This window comes from Choloepus didactylus, chromosome X (genome assembly GCF_015220235.1).
Source record: "Choloepus didactylus isolate mChoDid1 chromosome X, mChoDid1.pri, whole genome shotgun sequence".
Lineage (NCBI taxonomy): Eukaryota > Metazoa > Chordata > Mammalia > Pilosa > Megalonychidae > Choloepus > Choloepus didactylus.
In genome coordinates, this window is record NC_051334.1 from 17189968 (window position 1) to 17208454 (window position 18487).

Here is an 18487-nt window from a genome sequence, read left to right on the forward strand (position 1 = left end):
TGGTCCTTATGGCTTTCCCAATCCCATTGTCACCCCTCATAAGCTACATTTTTATACAACTGTCTTCGAGATTCATGGGTTCTGGGTTGTAGTTTGATAGTTTCAGGTATCCACCACCAGCTACCCCAATTCTTTAGAACCTAAAAAGGGTTGTCTAAAGTGTGCATAAGAGTGCCCACCAGAGTGACCTCTCGGCTCCTTTTGGAATCTCTCTGCCACTGAAGCTTATTTCATTTCCTTTCACATCCCCCTTTTGGTCAAGAAGATGTTCTCCGTCCCACGATGCCAGGTCTACATTCCTCCCCGGGAGTCGTATTCCACGTTGCCAGGGAGATTCACTCCCCTGGGTGTCTGATCCCACGTAGTGGGGAGGGCAGTGATTTCACCTTTCAAGTTGGCTTAGCTAGAGAGACAGGGCCACATCTGAGCAACAAAGAGGCATTTGGGAGGAGGCTCTTAGGCACAACCATAGGGAGGCCTAGCCTCTCCTTTGCAGCAACCGTCTTCCCAAGGGTAAAACCTGTGGTAGAGGGCTCAACCCATCAAACCACCAGTCCCCTATGTCTGTGGTCATGTTAGCAACCATGGAAGTGGGGTAGGGGAATACCCCTGCATTCTCCACAGGCTCCTCAAGGGGGCACTAAATCTTTTTTTTTTCCTTTTCTTTTTTTTTTTTTTTAACTTTTCCTTCTTTTTTAAATCAACTGTATGAAAAAAAAAGTTAAAAAGAAAACAAACATACAATACAAGAACATTTCAAAGAGACCATAACAAGGGAGTAAGAAAAAAACAATTAACCTAAGATAACTGCTTAACTTCCAACATGTTCCTACTTTACCCCAAGATCCTACATTATCTTCTAGGAGTTTTATGGTACTTTCTTTTATATTGAGATCTTTGGTCCATTTTGAGTTAATTTTTGTGTAGGGGGTGAGGTAGGGGTCCTCTTTCATTCTTTTGGATATGGATATCCAACTCTCCCAGCCCCATTTGTTGAAAAGACCATTATGACTCAGTTCAGTGACTTTGGGGGCCTTATCAAAGATGAGTCGGCCATAGATCTGAGGGTCTATCTCTGAATTCTCAATTCGATTCCATTGATCTATATGTCTATCTTTGTGCCAGTACCATGCTGTTTTGGCAACTGTGGCTTTATAATAAGCTTCAAAGTCAGGGAGTGTAAGTCCTCCCACTTCGTTTTTCTTTTTTAGAGTGTCTTTAGCAATTCGAGGCATCTTCCCTTTCCAAATAAATTTGATAACTAGCTTTTCCAAGTCTGCAAAGTAGGTTGTTGGAATTTTGATTGGGATTGCATTGAATCTGTAGATGAGTTTGGGTAGAATTGACATCTTAATGACATTTAGCCTTCCTATCCATGAACATGGAATATTTTTCCATCTTTTAAGGTCTCCTTCTATTTCTTTTAGTAGAGTTATGTAGTTTTCTTTGTATAGGTCTTTTACATCTTTGGTTAAGTTTATTCCTAGGTACTTGATTTTTTTAGTTGCTATTGAAAATGGTATCTTTTTCTTGAGTGTCTCTTCAGTTTGTTCATTTCTAGCATATAGAAACATTACTGACTTATGTGCATTAATCTTGTATCCTGCTACTTTGCTAAATTTGTTTATTAGCTCTAGTAGCTGTATCGTCGATTTCTCCGGGTTTTCTAGATGTAAGATCATATCATCTGCAAACAATGACAGTTTTACTTCTTCTTTACCAATTTGGATGCCTTTTATTTCTTTGTCTTGCCGGATTGCCCTGGCTAGCACTTCCAGCACAATGTTGAATAACAGTGGTGACAGCGGGCATCCTTGTCTTGTTCCTGATCTTAGAGGGAAGGCTTTCAGTCTCTCACCATTGAGTACTATGCTGGCTGTGGGTTTTTCATATATGCTCTTTATCATGTTGAGGAAGTTTCCTTCAATTCCTACCTTTTGAAGTGTTTTTATCAAAAAGGGATGTTGGATTTTGTCAAATGCTTTTTCAGCATCTATTGAGATGATCAATTGATTTTTCCCTTTTGACTTGTTAATGTGTTGTAATACATTGATTGATTTTCTTATGTTGAACCATCCTTGCATGCCTGGAATGAACCCCACTTGGTCATGGTGTATGATTTTTTTAATGTGTCTTTGGATTCGATTTGCAAGTATTTTGTTGAGGATTTTTGCATCTATATTCATTAGGGAGATTGGCCGGTAGTTTTCCTTTTTTGTAGCATCTTTGCCTGGTTTTGGTATTAGATTGATGTTAGCTTCATAAAATGAGTTAGGTAGTGTTCCATTTTCTTCAATGTTTTGAAAGTGTTTCAGTAAGATTGGTGTCAGTTCTTTCTGGAAAGTTTGGTAGAATTCCCCTGTGAAGCCATCTGGCCCTGGGCATTTATTTGTGGGAAGATTTTTGATGACTGATTGGATCTCTTTGCTTGTGATGGGTTGGTTGAGGTCTTCTATTTCTTCTCTGGTCAGTCTAGGTTGTTCATATGTTTCCAGGAAATTGTCCATTTCTTCTACATTATCCAGTTTGTTGCCATACAGTTGTTCATAATATCCTCTTATAGTTTTTTTAATTTCTTCAGGATGTGCAGTTATGTCACCTTTTTCATTCATTATTTTGTTTATATGGGTCTTCTCTCTTTTTGATTTTGTCAGTCTAGCTAGGGGCTTGTCAATCTTGTTGATCTTCTCAAAGAACCAACTTTTGGTGATATTTATCCTCTCTATTGTTTTTTTTGTTCTCTATGTCATTTATTTCTGCTTTAATCCTTGTTATTTCTTTTCTTCTACTTGGTTTAGGATTGGTTTGCTGTTCATTTTCTAGTTTCTTCAGTTGATCCATTAGTTCTTTGATTTTGGCTCTTTCTTCCTTTTTAATATATGCGTTTAGCGCTATAAATTTCCCCCTTAGCACTGCTTTTGCTGCATCCCATAGGTTTTGGTATGTTGTGTTCTCATTTTCATTTGTCTCTATATATTTAGCAATTTCTCTTGCTATTTCTTCATTAACCCACTGATTGTTTAGGAGTGTGTTGTTTAACCTCCAGGTATTTGTGAATTTTCTAAGTCTCTGATGGTTATTGACTTCTAATTGTATTCCATTGTGGTCAGAGAATGTGCTTTGAATAATTTCAATCTTTTTAAATTTATTGAGGCTTGTTTTATGTCCCAGCATATGATCTATTCTGGAGAAAGTTCCATGAGCACTAGAAAAGCATGTGTATCCTGGTGATTTGGGATGTAATGTCCTGTATATGTCTGTTAAATCTAATTCATTTATCAGATTGTTTAGGTTTTCAATTTCCTTATTGGTCTTCTGTCCGGTTGATCTATCTATAGGAGAGAGTGATGTGTTGAAGTCTCCCACAATTATTGTGGAAACATCAATTGCTTCCTTTAGTTTTGCCAGTGTTTCTCTCATGTATTTTGTGGCACCTTGATTGGGTGCATAGACATTTACGACTGTTATTTCTTCTTGCTGAATTGCCCCTTTTATTAGTATGTAGTGGCCTTCTTTGTCTCTCAAAACATCCCTGCATTTGAAGTCTATTTTATCTGAGATTAATATTGCTACACCTGCTTTCTTTTGGCTGTAGCTTGCATGAAATATTTTTTTCCATCCTTTCACTTTCAGTTTCTTTGTGTCCCTGTGTCTAAGATGAGTCTCTTGTATGCAACATATTGATGGTTCATCTTTTTTGATCCATTCTGCGAATCTGTATCTTTTAATTGGGGAGTTTAATCCATTTACATTCAACGTTATAACCGTGAAGGCATTTCTTGAATCAGCCATCTTATCCTTTGGTTTATGTTTGTCATATTTTTCCCCTCTGTCTATTAATATCCTTTATTGTACCCATACCGAATCTCTTTAGTACTGAACCTTTCTCCAAGTCTCTCTGTCCTGTCTTTGTTTCTCTGTCTGTAGGGCTCCCTTTAGTATCTCAAGTAGGGCAGGTCTCTTGTTAGCAAATTCTCTCAGCATTTGTTTGTCTGTGAAAAATTTAAGCTCTCCCTCAAATTTGAAGGAGAGCTTTGCTGGATAAAGTATTCTTGGCTGGAAATTTTTCTCACTCAGAATTTTAAATATATCGTGCCACTGCCTTCTCGCCTCCATGGTGGCTGCTGAGTAGTCACTACTTAGTCTTATGCTGTTTCCTTTGTATGTGGTGAATTGCTTTTCTCTTGCTGCTTTCAGAACTGGCTCCTTCTCTTCTGTGTTTGACAGTGTGATCAGTATATGTCTCGGAGTGGGTTTATTTGGATTTATTCTATTTGGGGTTCGCTGAGCATTTATGATTTGTGTATTTATGTTGTTTAGAAGATTTGGGAAGTTTTCCCCAACAATTTCTTTGAATACTCTTCCTAGACCTTTACCCTTTTCGTCCCCTTCTGGGACACCAATGAGTCTTATATTCGGACGTTTCATATTATCTATCATATCCCTGAGGTCCATTTCGATTTTTTCAATTTTTTTCCCCATTGTTTCTTTTATGCTTTCATTTTCCATTCTGTCATCTTCCAGGTCACTGATTCGTTGTTCAACTTCCTCTAGTCTTGTACTATGAGTGTCTAGGATCTTTTTAATTTGGTCAACAGTTTCTTTAATTTCCATAAGATCATCCATTTTTTTATTTAGTCTTGCAATGTCTTCTTTATGCTCTTCTAGGGTCTTCTTGATCTCCTTTGTATCCCGTACTATGGTCTCATTGTTCATCTTTAGTTCTTTGAGTAGCTGCTCTAGGTGCTGTGTCTCTTCTGATCTTTTGATTTGGGTGCTTGGGCTTGGGTTATCCATATCGTCTGGTTTTTTCATATGCTTTATAATTTTCTGTTGTTTTTGGCCTCGTGGCATTTGCTGAACTTGATAGGGTTCTTTTAGGATTTGTAGACCAATTGAAGTCCTTATCTCTAATTTATCAGATCTACAGCTTCGTGGAGTACACTTTCTCTAACTAACCAGCAGGTGGCGTCCACGAGCCACCTGTTCTCCACAAGCCAGTTCTCCCCTGCTTAGCCTTTTTGGTGAGTGGGGGAGTGAGTCTTGTGGGGTCCAATTGGTGTGCCAAGCTTGCGTGTGTAGTTGGTGTTGCCTGCCCTGTATATGGGGCGTGTTTCTGGGCAGTCAGGGAGGGGGGGTGGCTCTAACAATCAAATCTCCCTGGTGATCCTAGAGTTTTAAAGCTGCTGCAATAGTCTAATCCTTCAGTTCAGTCCTGCCACAGTTTGTCTCTGCGACTGACCCACAAGTCCTTGGTATTGGCGTATGGCTCCTGAGACTTGCAAGTGGGCCCCTCTTCCAGGCTGTGCACCGTGGGTCCTCTGTTGAGGGATGACTGTGCTATGTCACAGGTGAGTGCCGTCCCCCCAGGGCAGTTCTGGGCTGCTGGGCTGTGTAGGGAGGCTCCCAGTCTGCTGAAATGATGGCTGAATGGGGCTTTGTTAATTCACACTGCTCCACCTTCCCAACTCTGGGACAATCAGCTGAGGTTGCAGGGAAGGCTAATGTCCACGCCCAGTTTTGTGGTGTGTGCCTGTTATTTGAAGCACTTCCGTCACACTGGGTTGTCTGGGGCAGCTCTGTTTCCTGTCCACCAGGATGATGGCTGTGAGCGGACACCCCCCTTTTCTTGGGAAGTTGTGGTCTTTAGTGAATTTTCTCAGCCACTGGATTACTGCCTTTTGTCTCAGAGCTCTCTTAGTTCTGCTCTTGACTTGACCTGCCCAAATTGCAAGTCTTTGAAGCTTTCTGTATTGGGCTTCTTAGAGTAATTGTTTTAGAAAAAGAAAAAAGGATTAAAAAAAAAAAAAAAAAAGGGCCCTCCTCAGAGATCTAATGGGTTATTGAAATGCTAAGAGACAAAGCAACCAGGGCCATTAAGGAAAGGTCCACAGGGCAGAGAGATCAGCTTTTCTTCGGGATTTGCATATGCGCCTCAGGGCCTGAGCTCTGCCCTTCCCCTTTCTATGTTCACCAGAACTCCAAAAATCCTCCGCTTTTATTTTGGAGTTTTTTGTGTTGTTTTGTTTCTATGCCTGTCTCCTCTCTGTTGGGCTGGCTGCTCTCAGATTCTCTGGTGTCTGGTCTCAGTCTATCTATGGTTGGAGTTTGGATCAGTAGAATGAGTTTCCGATAAGGGCTGCCACTGCAGTTCTCCCTTCTCCTTCCCGGAGCTGACAGCCCCTCCTCCCACGGGACTGAGCCTGGCAGGGAGGGGCGCGGGTCCCCTGGCCACAAAAACTTACAGATTTCGCTGATCTCAGCAGTTCCACGTTTTCATGAGTGTTGTATGAAGTATGCCCAAAGTCAGATTGCTCTGTGGTGTCCAGTCCACGCAGTTCCTGGCTTTCTACCTACTTTCCTGGAGGAGTAACTAAAACATACAGCTCACCAGTCCGCCATCTTGCCCTGCCCCTCCCGATACTCTGTCTTAGAATCTCAGAATCTTAGCCCCAGGAGGGGCTTCTGATGGCATTCACCAAATTGGAGGGAAGTGTATAGCCAAGATAGCAGAGACCGCAACAGAGGCCACTTCTGATCTTTTCCATAGCCTGAAGCTGACTTTGACCACCAAGAGGGCGCTTACCTGGAATGAGAATGGTGACAGCAGCCTGTACCGCCCGGCAGATGATGTTGTCCATTGCAAACATCCAGTGGGGCCTAATTAAGTGGTTCCTCAAAATTTTATTTACCTAAAAATCACAAAAATCCATATTTGTCAGACTTTTAAGAAATGTGATTTCTTACTGATTATAATTTGCTTCCACTCTGTCAGATAAAGCTGCCCTGGATTTCTAACTGACTTATGTTTCTTGTGGACTGAGTCTTCCTCTGAGCTGACCCAAAGTCTTGCTGGGGCCTGGGGGTTGGGTACATCAATCTGGTCAACTTCACTGGAGCATTTCGTTTGTTTATTCAACAAGCATTTATTGAGCACCTTTGAAATGTCAGGCTCTGTGTTGGGTGCTTGGGTCACAAAGATGAACAGGACATGTTCTCTGGCCTGGAGGCCCTCACATCTGTTTGGGCAGCCACATAAACTTAAACCCCACACCCACTCTGCTGGCCGATGTTCTCAAATCTTATACTTAAGCTCTTCATGTCCAATTGCAAATCATCTCGTTCACCAAGGTGATATTTTGTTAATTTGCATACTGTTTATAGGGTGCTGCAGAAACTCGGGGTTCAGGGGTAAACAAGTGAGAAGAGACGGGGACTGTGGGAGGAGATGGTAACCAGACTCCATGGTCTTGGTTATGAACCACTTCAGTGGGCTCCCCACCTCTTGGCTTGTTCCCTAGGGTTAGATGGAGCACTTACGGCATCCTGAAAGCCAAACAGCACCAGGTGAATCTGATTGATGGATGCGCTGTCAAAGTCCAGGTCTACCTTAAGCTTTGAGATCGATGCCATCACCCTGTGCTCCGGGGAGCAGATGAAGTCCCTCAGGATCCCAATTATTTGCTTGATGTGGCCAAATGAGAGAGACAACTCTTCTGAACTCTAACAGAAAGAGGGAAGGAAGGGAAGGGGGGAGGGGAGGGAGGGAAGGAAGAAAATTCATTTTCATCAAGTCAGAGAAGGAGGGGAAATTTAGGCAGTATGAGGAAAACTAGATTGAAGATGATCCATTTGAGAATGGAACTGGGGGATCCCCAGGTGAGAAGGGATCTGTTTGCTCCTGGAACTCCTTCACATCTCTTCTGTCACGGGGTTACCTGGCCCCTGGTCCTCTGGCGCACAAACATTCCCACATCTAAGCCCTCCTATGAATGGTTCCACCTTTGGGTTTAACCCCTGGTGAGGCCCCCATCAATGGCCCCGTTGGAAAGCACAGTTCAGTTCAGGACAATTCCTATTTCCATGGTGGGCGGGGCTTGTTCATAAAAGGACCTCTCCCCATCCAAAATAAGGAGGAGAGGTCAGTTTGCCAGTGCCGTGTCCTTGTAAATTGAATTGAACATTGCCATCCACAGCCTTTTCTCCCAAAGTGGTTCTTCTCCCAGTGACTAGGGACAGCTCCTGGGGTCCTTTCCAGGCCGTTTAGAAAGCCTACAGCTGGGGGCTTACAACGGTTACTATGGTTACTATGGGAGAGAAGGCTGGAGGCCCTTCCATCCCTTTGGGCTTTGCGTGCAGCTGGCTTGTTTGCCCACCAGAGGGCAGCATCGCCCCATCAATGTCTGGCTTGACTGCAGTGTTTTGCCAATTGATAATTTAGGCAGTTTCCACACACACACCCCATTTGTATTCTTTTGTCGGGGGAGGGAAGAAAATTGGGACATACTTGTGATTATTGTAACGCATGCAAATGTTCTGGGGTAACAGGCCTCTCAGTCCCTGCTTGTACTGGTCCCCAGTCCTGAGCAGGGCAAAGGAGGCAGGATTAGCAGGTCCCACCCTCAAGCCAGTACCTGGGCCACGCACTCCTGCAGGTTGGAAGCCACCTGGTTCTGCTCCTTCCACAGGATTTTGTACAGGATGGCGCGGCGCTCGCTGTCCTTGCGCAACAGGAAGAGGCCTGGGTCCCTGTCCTCCGGGGAAGAGGCCGTGCTCCGGTCTTCCGAGGCCGAGCTCTCATCTGTGACACTGTGGGCAAACACAGGGGACAGTCCCCGTGCATCCCCAGGGTGCCTTCTCCAGGAAGTGTACCATGCTAGGGCAGCATGCGGGCGGGGTGAGAGTCCCCACCCTCAAGAAGATGGAAATCTCGGGGGGGGGGGTGTAGATCAGAAGAGAAATGCAGAGGTTTCTTTCTAATCTCCCCGGCACTAGTGCTGGGGGAGGGAGGAGAAGAGTAAGTGGGGTAGAAGGGAGGAAGAAGGGAAAAGGAGGGGAGAAGGGGAAGGAGAACAGGGTAGGAGGAAGGAGGGGGAAGGAGGAAGGGGAGGGAGGGGGGAGAAGGGGAAAGGAGGGGGAGAGAGAAGGGGGCAGGGAGAGGGGAAATGAAGAAACCTCTCCTTGCTTGCCTTTTTTGGCTGCCTGGCTGCCTCACTGACAGGGCAGAAAGGAAGCAAAAGCTCCTCGCTGCTCCTGCTGCCACCGCCTGGTTTTCCCGGGGGAGGTATTTTCCCCTGGGGAACATGAGTACCTCTTGCAGATCCACAGGCAAGGGGATGGCCATACCTGAGCAGGTGACTGAGGGGGTGCTTGGGCCACCCCTTGGAGGGCAGCGCCCAGGCCTTGTCGAAGAACACGTCAGGGTGGGCGTCCGAGTCGGGGGAGACAGAGCTGTGCTCACTGCTGCTGCTGCCCATGGGCTCCCTGGGCATGGGTAGGGCCAGGGCAGCGCCCCGGCCACCTTCTGTGCAGGATCAGAGTGAGAGGGAGGCAGGAGGCTGAGCCAGAGGCTCATTAACCCTGCGCTGCTCCAAACGGGCTGTGGGAACAACCGCCCGGGAGGGAATTCTGAACCAGCGGGTCTGGGATGGGCCCTAGCCGCTGCATTTCTAACAAGCCCGCTGAGGATGCTGCTGCAGCTAGCCCGAGGACCACACTCCCTGGGGCAAGATGCCGAGCCCTTCTGACCCCATCCACACCACGGAAAAGAGAACAAACCACTTCCTTTGCAGGGATCACTCTTATGTCACTGCCCCTTAGGACTTAGTGCCCCAGAAGGGATCAGTTAGCTTCGGTGGCCTGCTAACTCCCGAGACACCTTTTCATCAAGGTCAGGGTCAGCAGAGGACCACAGGCCAGGCCCTGACAATGAAGCACCAGGCAGAAATGCAAAACTCCGGCCCGATGCCTCTGCCTCTCGTCACAATCTCAAACAAAAGACTATAACAAGGGGTCATGCCTCACAGACCCATCAGGACACCGGAGGGGCATTCATCGGTTGGCTTTTAACAGCTTCCACCCCTGCTCCGTGACTCCCTGCCACTTTTCACACAAACGGGCACAGGGTGGGCTCTGGAGGGCTGGCATGCTCCCTCCACAGCAGAGAAGCCGGGGCGGGGGGGGGGGCACGCCAGCCACCTGGCCTGGGCCTGGCCCCAGCCGTCCTCACCTGAGGGCTTGAAAGCAATTCTGTTCTTCTTGCCCTTGTTCACCTGCCTTAAGAAACCTTCTCTGAGCAGGTCAGCCGCTGTGACACGTTTGTGGGGGTCCGGCTCAAAGCAGGTTAAAATGAAAGCTCTGGCTTCAGCCGAAAGGGCTTCTGGAATCTCAGGGTGGATCTTAAACATCCCCACCTGCACGCAAGGGAGAGGTAAGGCATCACCGAGGCCTCAGGCAAATCCCCATGCGCTGGTTTTCAAGGTGCAGCTCCTGCCCCTCTGAGGGGCTGGTCATAAGAGTGGCCCCGATGACTCTTGCTCCCTTGTTATGCTGACGCTCCTCCCATCCAGATGTGGAGCCTGCTTGCCCACCTCTTGCATCTGGGCGGACCTCTTGTGACTTTGCTTTGACTGATAGAAGGTGTGGAAGTGAAATTGTGTGCCTTCGGGAGCCGAGGCCTTGAAGCTGCCTTGTAGCTTCCGCTCTAGTGCTGTCCGAACCCTGAGCCCCGCAGGCAATGGGGACACCCCAGCCAACCCAGCTGCAACCCCGGCCTCACCAGCTGGGATGCAGCCACGAGTGAGCCCAGGCAAGCCCAGCAGCAGAACCAGTCAACCCACAGGATTGTGAGGAATTTAAAAATCACTGTTTCAGGCCACTAAGTTTTGGGGTGTTTTTGCTCCACAGCAGCAGATGGCCGAGGCAGGACTTAGGTCACAGCCTGCAGCAGGATGCTCTGAGGGGATTCAAAGGCATCTGTTGTCTGTTCTTGATTCACAGCGTCCCCCAAAGACACCCCACATGCCTCTCAATCTCTGTGCACTTGCAGCCTAAATTCCCACCCTCCAGCTCCAAACCACATGCAGACAAAACCCTGAGGCTGGTAACTCAAGAGACAGGCAACTGATCATCCAAAGTCATCCGAAGCCAAAGCCACCGCCTCAGCCCCATGGGGTCAGGCTCACTGAGGGAAGGGGACTGCCTTTTCCTCTTAGGGGTCTTGCTAGAATTTCTGCTTCAGCTCCTACTTCCTGGCCAGCTAATGTTATCTTGCTAAAGGCTCTGTCCCTTTAACCCGCAGGGGAACAAGAGTTGGGTCTATGCTATCACATCTCACTGTGACAGGGGAATGCTTCCATGACAAGCCCTGCTCATTCATCTTGCATAACCCCCCTCCTGCACAATTGTCCCATAATTGGGGGTGGCACTCTCTTCTTTTCAGGCAGCGGTGTCTTGAAGTTCACAGTCTTCCCCTTTTCCTTACCAAACCCAACCAACAAGCCAGGACTGGAAGCCATTCTGCTCTCCAGGTCCACTCCCATGCCCAGCTCTTCGCAGTCTCCCCTTGCTCCACTGAGTGAGACCTGGGAGCTGCAGAGAGCGAACTGCTGACCCTTCAGACTTCAGACCCCAAAGTCCCTAGTCCAGATGCTCACTTCTGTTTCTAACACACTGCTCCTTAGGGGAAGCTCAAGAGTTTTGGATTTTGAGAATGCTAAACACTGGGCAGAATCTAACCACTAAGATTTTTTTTTTTTTTTTTTTATCATCATTTTATTGAGATATATTCACATACCACGCAGTCATACAAAACAAATTATACTCTCGACCGTTTACAGTACCATTACATAGTTGTACATTCATCACCCAAATCAATCCCTGACACCTTCACTAGCACACACACAAAAATAACAAGAACAATAATTAGAGTGAAAAAGAGCAATTGAAGTAAAAAAGAACACTGGGTACCTTTGTCTGTTTGTTTCCTTCCCCTACTTTTCTACACATCCATCCATAAACTAGACAAAGTAACCACTAAGATTTGAAATGCAAGGGACATTGCAGGTGGCACCCCTCACCTGAGGGGTGGGGAGAGAAGTCGACAGTGCCCATGGCGCTGGTGGGGAGGGGGTAGGTCAGAGACAAAAGTTCAGGACAAGATCCCAAAGAAGAAAGGGGCAGCCTCTTCCCCGACTCAGGAAGAAGAGAGCAAATGTGGGCAGCCCCTGGGCATCTTGCAAATGCATCACTTTTAAGGGTGCTTTGCTGTTACTCAAGAGGTCCCCCAAAGGGGTGATCTCCTTGGTTTGAGACACTGTCTGGAAGTTTCTAGAAATTTTTCTGAAGGCTTACAGAGACCCCAGAAATAATTTCTACAGTCATTCTTAAGAGAACACAAGGGACATTATTTACTAATAACTTTCTCATTTGCAATAAAAATTAGACATTATATGCCATCCAAGAAACGGAATATATTTTCAGAGAATTTGTATAGCTAATTAGCTAACCAGAAACAGGAGGAAGGAAGAGGTAGTGGGGAGTGGCTCATGCCCTATGGTTGAACTGGGAGAGTCAGAGCCTTCAGATGGGTTTGCCTGATTTACACAGGAAGGCGGCAGCAGGCTGGAAAGCAGCCAGCCATGGCTCTTAGGCAGGCCCAAAGCTTTTCTCTGCCCCAGCTGCTATTTGTTCCAAGGCTGCTGACTGAGGCTGCAGGGAAGATCTTCAATGGCCCTAAATGGGTTCGTTGTGGATAGACATCTAAGTGCCCTAGTGTTCAGGGTCATGTTGGGATTGCAGGTGCCACGAGATACTTATTGACTAGAGGTCTTAGCTTTGGAGCTGCCTGAGCCAGTGGCGTGAGGGCAGGATGCTCTGAGAACCATCTGCAAGTGCCCAAGTCTCCCTGTAGAGCAGGGCTCCACAGCACCCGGAACTCAGAGTGGGATGGATGCCCTGCATTCACCTCCTTGGGCAGAAACCTGCACTCATGCCTTTAAATTCTTTCTGCCTGAGCGGTCAAGCTGGAGGGTCTGGCAAAGTATGTAGGCAGTGAGGCTGTGTGGTAGGAACAGGCTGAGAGGGGCCACCATATTGGCAGGGAAGCCATGAAGAAAGTCCTCTGGAATCACATTATATCAAGTTATTCAATGCACTGTGACCTCATTATCCCATAAGCAATAGCCATCTGACCTTTTGCAACCCCACTCTCTTACTTCTGAACACTGGGGGGAGCCAAAATGTTCCATGGAAGGTCAGACTGGTAATGGACTCTTAGGGAAGAGCCCCTCAAACTTTTCCAAGTATTCATGGTACCAGAAGCCACAGGTCTGACCTTGGACACACAGGGCTGTCCTGACATCAGCTTCCCCTGGGGTCACAAGCAAGCATGGCCATCCCCCAAGGTCTCAGCATACCCATTTGTAAAACCCCCAGCCCTACTACTGGTCAGTCAGCGTTATGTTAGCTTCCACACATGGACTGCCCTTCCGGTTAGCTTTGGGAGGAATTTTAGAAAGATAAAAGGATAGATTATCTGATACCCAAAGTCCCTTCTCTCCAAAACCCAGTCAGAAACCTGTCCTCCAAAGACAAAGACTCCACATGGCCTTTGAGTCTTGCCCAGCAACTTAAAGCAGCAAACATGTCTTACTTTGAACATTGCTGCCTGTGGTTTACCGAGCTCATGGAACGGAGGCCTGCTGGTTGCCATCTCAATGATGGTGCAGCCCAGGGACCAGATGTCAGCTGGGGAACCATACCCGCGAGGTCCCTGGTCAATAATCTCAGGCGCCATGTACTGTAGCATGCCTGTTGAGGAAGAAAAACAAAGTTCATGGGCACCATATTGCTTAAAAACTAAGTAGACCATTAGTAAACAAGCATGTTAATGTTAACTCCCTCATTAACAAAGGATGGAGCCTATTCCTGTGTGTAAACAATGTGGTTGCATCTTTTCTTGGAGCAGAGACATGCAACGTTCCTTCTTTTCATGCTGTCGTGGAAAGAGGATTGCTCAGCCCCTCGAGGATAAAGAGGCCCAATTCAATACAATAAGCATGTATTAGTGCATGCCAGATACGTGGAAAGGTGAATGTGAGAAACTTAGTGCCTGACCTCAAAGTGCTGCCTAGTGGACAGACTGACCTGATGACGATGATGACGAGGATAGCAGTGGGAGGAGTGATGGTAAAATGTGGTAATGGCTATAAGAACACAGATGGAAAAGTGCTTGATTCTGCTTGGTTCAAGTCAGGGAAAGCTATGGCAAATGGGGCTGTGTCGATTTGGGTCCTCTAAGAAGTAAATGCCAAGATGAGATTAGCCATATAAGAGATTTATTGGGAAGAAGGCCTATGAACAACACAGTGGGAGAGAGCAGGAAGTAGGCAAGGAGAGCCTTAAGGCTGTGATGCAGGTCTGACACATGGGAAAGGAAAGAGGGAAGGAAGAATTGGGTAGGAAGAGCCCCAGATGGCAGAGCAGCTCTGAGAAAGCTTTGGCCAGGCCACTGGAGAGTTCCTGACCCAAAGTTGCCCACTGGAAGAGTCTCACATTGGTTCTAGTATCCACACCATGTTCAGTCATTGGGTAAAGTGTGACTTTGGCACAAACATGGTGGTAGATCCAAAGGGACAGCAGCTAGGGCTGTCAGTGAACAATGCTCCTGCTGCCAAGGTTGAAGAGGGTGGGCAAATGATGGGAGGACTTCCAGGCAAGGGGAACAGCTTGGGCAAAAGCACATGAAGGTGAAATGTATCATGAGTTCAGGGAACAAGTGATAATTGACACAAGGTAGGGTGTAGGAAGAAGTGAAGGATGCAATGGCCAAGGCTGCAGCTCAAATGGCAAGATGCATGTTCCAAAGGCTCTGGGAGGCCAGGGGCCAGGGTTTGGATTTTCTCCTGTGGGTCATGAGGAGCCACCAGGTTGTCACAGGGAAGGTGGGGATCAGATACGGCAGCAAAGTAGAGAAGGGAGTGTTGAGGGGAGACACAGGTAGCAGGGAGGTCAATCAGGGCTCCGGGTGTAAAATCTTTGGTTTTCCTTAAAACTAGGTCCAAAGATTGGGGCAATGTGGAAATAGCATTGGTGGATGCTATGTGCTGGCAAAGAGGTTTAGAACAAGACCAGAAACTCAGAGACGACCTTGGCCAAGGTATGAAAAGAGGACACCAACGCCCAAAGAAAATAAAGGGCTTATCTGAAGATCACACAACCAAAGCAGGTTTCCTGAGTCCTAACCACTGAAAAAAAGGGCTCATTGGCCAAAAACATTTGGAGGAGCAACTTAAACTCCATCCTCTTCTTCAAGAGCCAATGTCTTATTAGCATTTTCCTATCCATTAGCATTTTAAAGGTTGTAGGTCAGCTGTGATTAACAGAACTGTCCGCCATGATGGAAACATTCCATTCTGTGCAATCCAATATGGTAGCCACTAGCCACATACAGCTGTTGGGCCCTTGAAATTGTAGCTAGTGAGACCGAGGAAATGGATTTTAAATTATCTTATACTCTTTTAAATTAATTCAAATGAGATAAAATTAAGTTAAATACAAATTTGAATGCAAATGATGTTGTATTTGTGAGCGCAACAGCTCAGTTTGGCAGAGACGATGGCTTTGGCCTCTGGAGCTGAAAACCTGGTGGGGAAGTGTTCAGTCAGTTGCAGGGTTGGGCAAGATGGAGGTTCATAGCACTTGCTGCATTGTTGGGAAATCCTGGAGCCCTAGGAAAGGAACTTCCGGTGACACAATGTCCCCAACAGGCCCCTGTTGCTGCAAATAACAGAGGGAGAGGTCTCGGCAGGGAATGTGCCTAACTAATCCTTACTTTGTTAAGGAAAGATACGACACCGGGCTGGTTATTAAGCTATTATCTCTCAGCTCTGCTCAGTGTTGCTGGGGCTGGGACTTAACAAACTACATTTCTGCTTTGCTGAACGCTCCCTGTTAGGTCTGCCACCAGGCGGCGCTAGAGAGAGAGCCTGGGAGGAGGGAGGGGGAGAAGGGACTTGCTCACTGTTCCTGTGAGCAAGCTTCACTGTACCTGGTTCCAGTAGCAGCACTTGGTTCCAACCTCCAGCTTTTTTTGTCTCCCCATACTCCCAGAACCAGCCTCATCTGGGCCCCCTCAGAGGTACCTGCTCCAGACCTCTAGCACCCCCCTTCAAAGGTTTGAGTCCCACCCTCCCTGCTCCGCTTCTCAGCCCTAGGGGTGTGGCTGCTTCCTGCTACCTCAGTGTCCCCTTTTTGCCTTTTCCATTCTCTGTATCCAGCAAACACTTCTTTCTATTAAATTCTCTCTGTAAAAACTGCAGGGGTGATTTCTGTTTTCCTGCCTGGACCCCGACTAATACAATCACTAAAAGTTAATTTTTGGAAGAGCAAGAGAATAAAATCACAAAGTTAGGCAATAATGGAAAATAATGCAAAACCAAATTGCAATGGCTTGTCAACCTTGGCCAAATCACTGCCCACCTTAGCACAATGGTCTCATAACTGGAGCCTGTTTATTTAGTCTAAATCATTGCTAAATTTTGAAGATTTTCTTTATATGGATCAATAGTGAACACCATCCTTTCTGAAGGCAGGGAATCAGCAATAACATCTGTATTGGTTATCTATTGCTGCATAATAAATTACCCCCCAAACCAGTAGCTTGAGAAAATAAATAGTTATTATCACACACAGTTTGTAGGGGTCAGGAATTTGGGAGCAGTGTGGCTGGGTGTGGCGGGCTCAGGGTCCCGCATGGGGGTGCGGTCAGGATGGCGGCCGGGGCTGCCGTCATCTGAGGGCCCAATGGGGCTGGAGGATCCCATTCCGAGGCGGCACCCTCATGTTGTTATTGGTAGGAGGCTTCGGTTTCTCACCACACGAGATTCTCCAGGGGGCTACTCAGGATGTGGCTTCCCTCACAGCGAGTGACCCAAGAGAGCAGGGGAGTGGGATGCCACACTGCCTTTTATGATCTAGACCCCAAGTCACACACCCTCACTTCCTATTTTACTCACTGGAAGTGAGTCATTAAGTCCGGCCGTGCAATGAGAGGGGATCACACAATGGCAAGAATTCCAAGAGGTGGGGCTCAAGGCGGGGAGGGGGCATCTCGGAGGCCTCCTGCACACAACGTCTGACTTCTGGTTAGCACCTGATGGCTTACAAAGCATCTCCCGGAAGCGCTGTCCATTTGACTCTCATGATTTCGCAAGACTGGGCCGAGGAGGCGCTCCCTACTGCTATCACGGGGAAACTGAGGCTCAGAGAGGATAAGGGATTTGCTCAAGCAGAAAATCCTGAGCTAGAACTCAGGTCCTCTGCCTCCAAGTTCAGAGCTACGCGCCATGCTATCGTGGATCTATGGAAGGCATCACGGAGAAGGGCTACTGAAGGAAAGCTACCTGATGCAAGGATTTCCAAAGCCACAATGTGACTGGAGGATAGAATGCAGTAATGGAAAACTGGGTGCCCCGTTTTATTGACATTTTATTTGTTAGTGGGAAACCAACCACTTCCCGTAAAAGCCAACAGAGAGAAGCGGGTCCACGCAACTGTTTTAAATCATCAAGGGAACATCCCCAGGCAGTGGGCGTGTTGTGGGTGTCCATCAGCCATGCCAGGGGCTGGATTCTATCATGAAAACCAAGTGACCATGCCATGTGGGGCATCTGAATAATGCAGAAATCCTGGAAAACTTGGTGTCCTTAAATCGGTCTCTCCTAAGGGCTTCATATCCTCCATTAACTGCATTTCCCCCAAGGTGTGCCCACATACCCGTGGGCACTGAAGTGGCCAGTGATGGCTCACAGTTACCTCCACCGGTGCAGTGAAGCAGCGTTCAGAATGAGGTGGCCGGGAGACCCAAGGACACCAAGATCTGGCCCCTTTGGGACCTGGAAGATGGCCCAAACAGCATTTTCAAATTTCCAGCAAAGAAAACACAAGCCATAGGGCAATACATTAGAAATTTTGACCAAGTTACTGAGACACATTACAGATACTGAGCAAGGGACTCTCAGACAACTGTAACACAACTCTTGGGCCCCTTACCCGGGGCCTTCCTCCCTGATCAAGAGAGAAGAGTCTGAGGGGGGAGTTTTGAATGGGAGGTTTTAGAAAGAGCTGTGCTTTGGAGGAGTTGGGGCAGGGCTGTGCGGGCCCATGGTGAATCAAGCAACTCAACATCAACTCAGGATACACACTTGAGAAGAGGCCAACGTGGCAGCGTCTATCCCAGGCCCCTTGAGAAATCATGCAAAGTCAAATTCTCCAAAATTTAATATTAATGATGTACAGAAAAGAGGAGTAAATGCAGCTCCCATGGCCCCAATCCTAGTTGCCCTGCCCAAGGGCTGGGCCTGGTAGACTGGAGCACTGCTTCCTCTTAACCCAGAGCCTTTGGAGGGAAACCTCATTGGGCCCACTCAGAGCTCGATGAACATGTGTCCCCTGCAGGTCAGTTGCACAGAAGTTCCCAAAGGGCAGAAGCAACTTCAGAAGCAGAGGGGTGGACAGTACAGGCCAGGAGCATCACCACTGCCTCTCGACAGGGTAAAAGATTTACGAATCCCAGACACCAGATGTGGGACCCACTGTAGGAGTATTGGTTTAGGGTTTTATTTTTAAAAAAGGAATCCTCTCCAAAGGTGGTCTGCCAGGGCTTGGACCCCTTAGGAGAAAGAGACTGAGGGGTGGGTACAATGCA

General features: G+C 47.2%; 1 protein-coding gene across 1 annotated transcript in view; it reads right to left on the reverse strand.

The window, feature by feature from the left end:
* MAP3K15 (mitogen-activated protein kinase kinase kinase 15) overlaps positions 1 to 18487 on the reverse strand; it is a 204892-nt gene that overhangs the window by 13329 nt on the left and 173076 nt on the right. Inside the window, 6 exon segments of the mRNA XM_037820970.1 lie at positions 6587 to 6692; positions 7321 to 7503; positions 8415 to 8589; positions 9127 to 9304; positions 10010 to 10193; positions 13433 to 13590. Of these exon segments, the coding sequence (XP_037676898.1) occupies positions 6587 to 6692; positions 7321 to 7503; positions 8415 to 8589; positions 9127 to 9304; positions 10010 to 10193; positions 13433 to 13590 (984 nt within the window).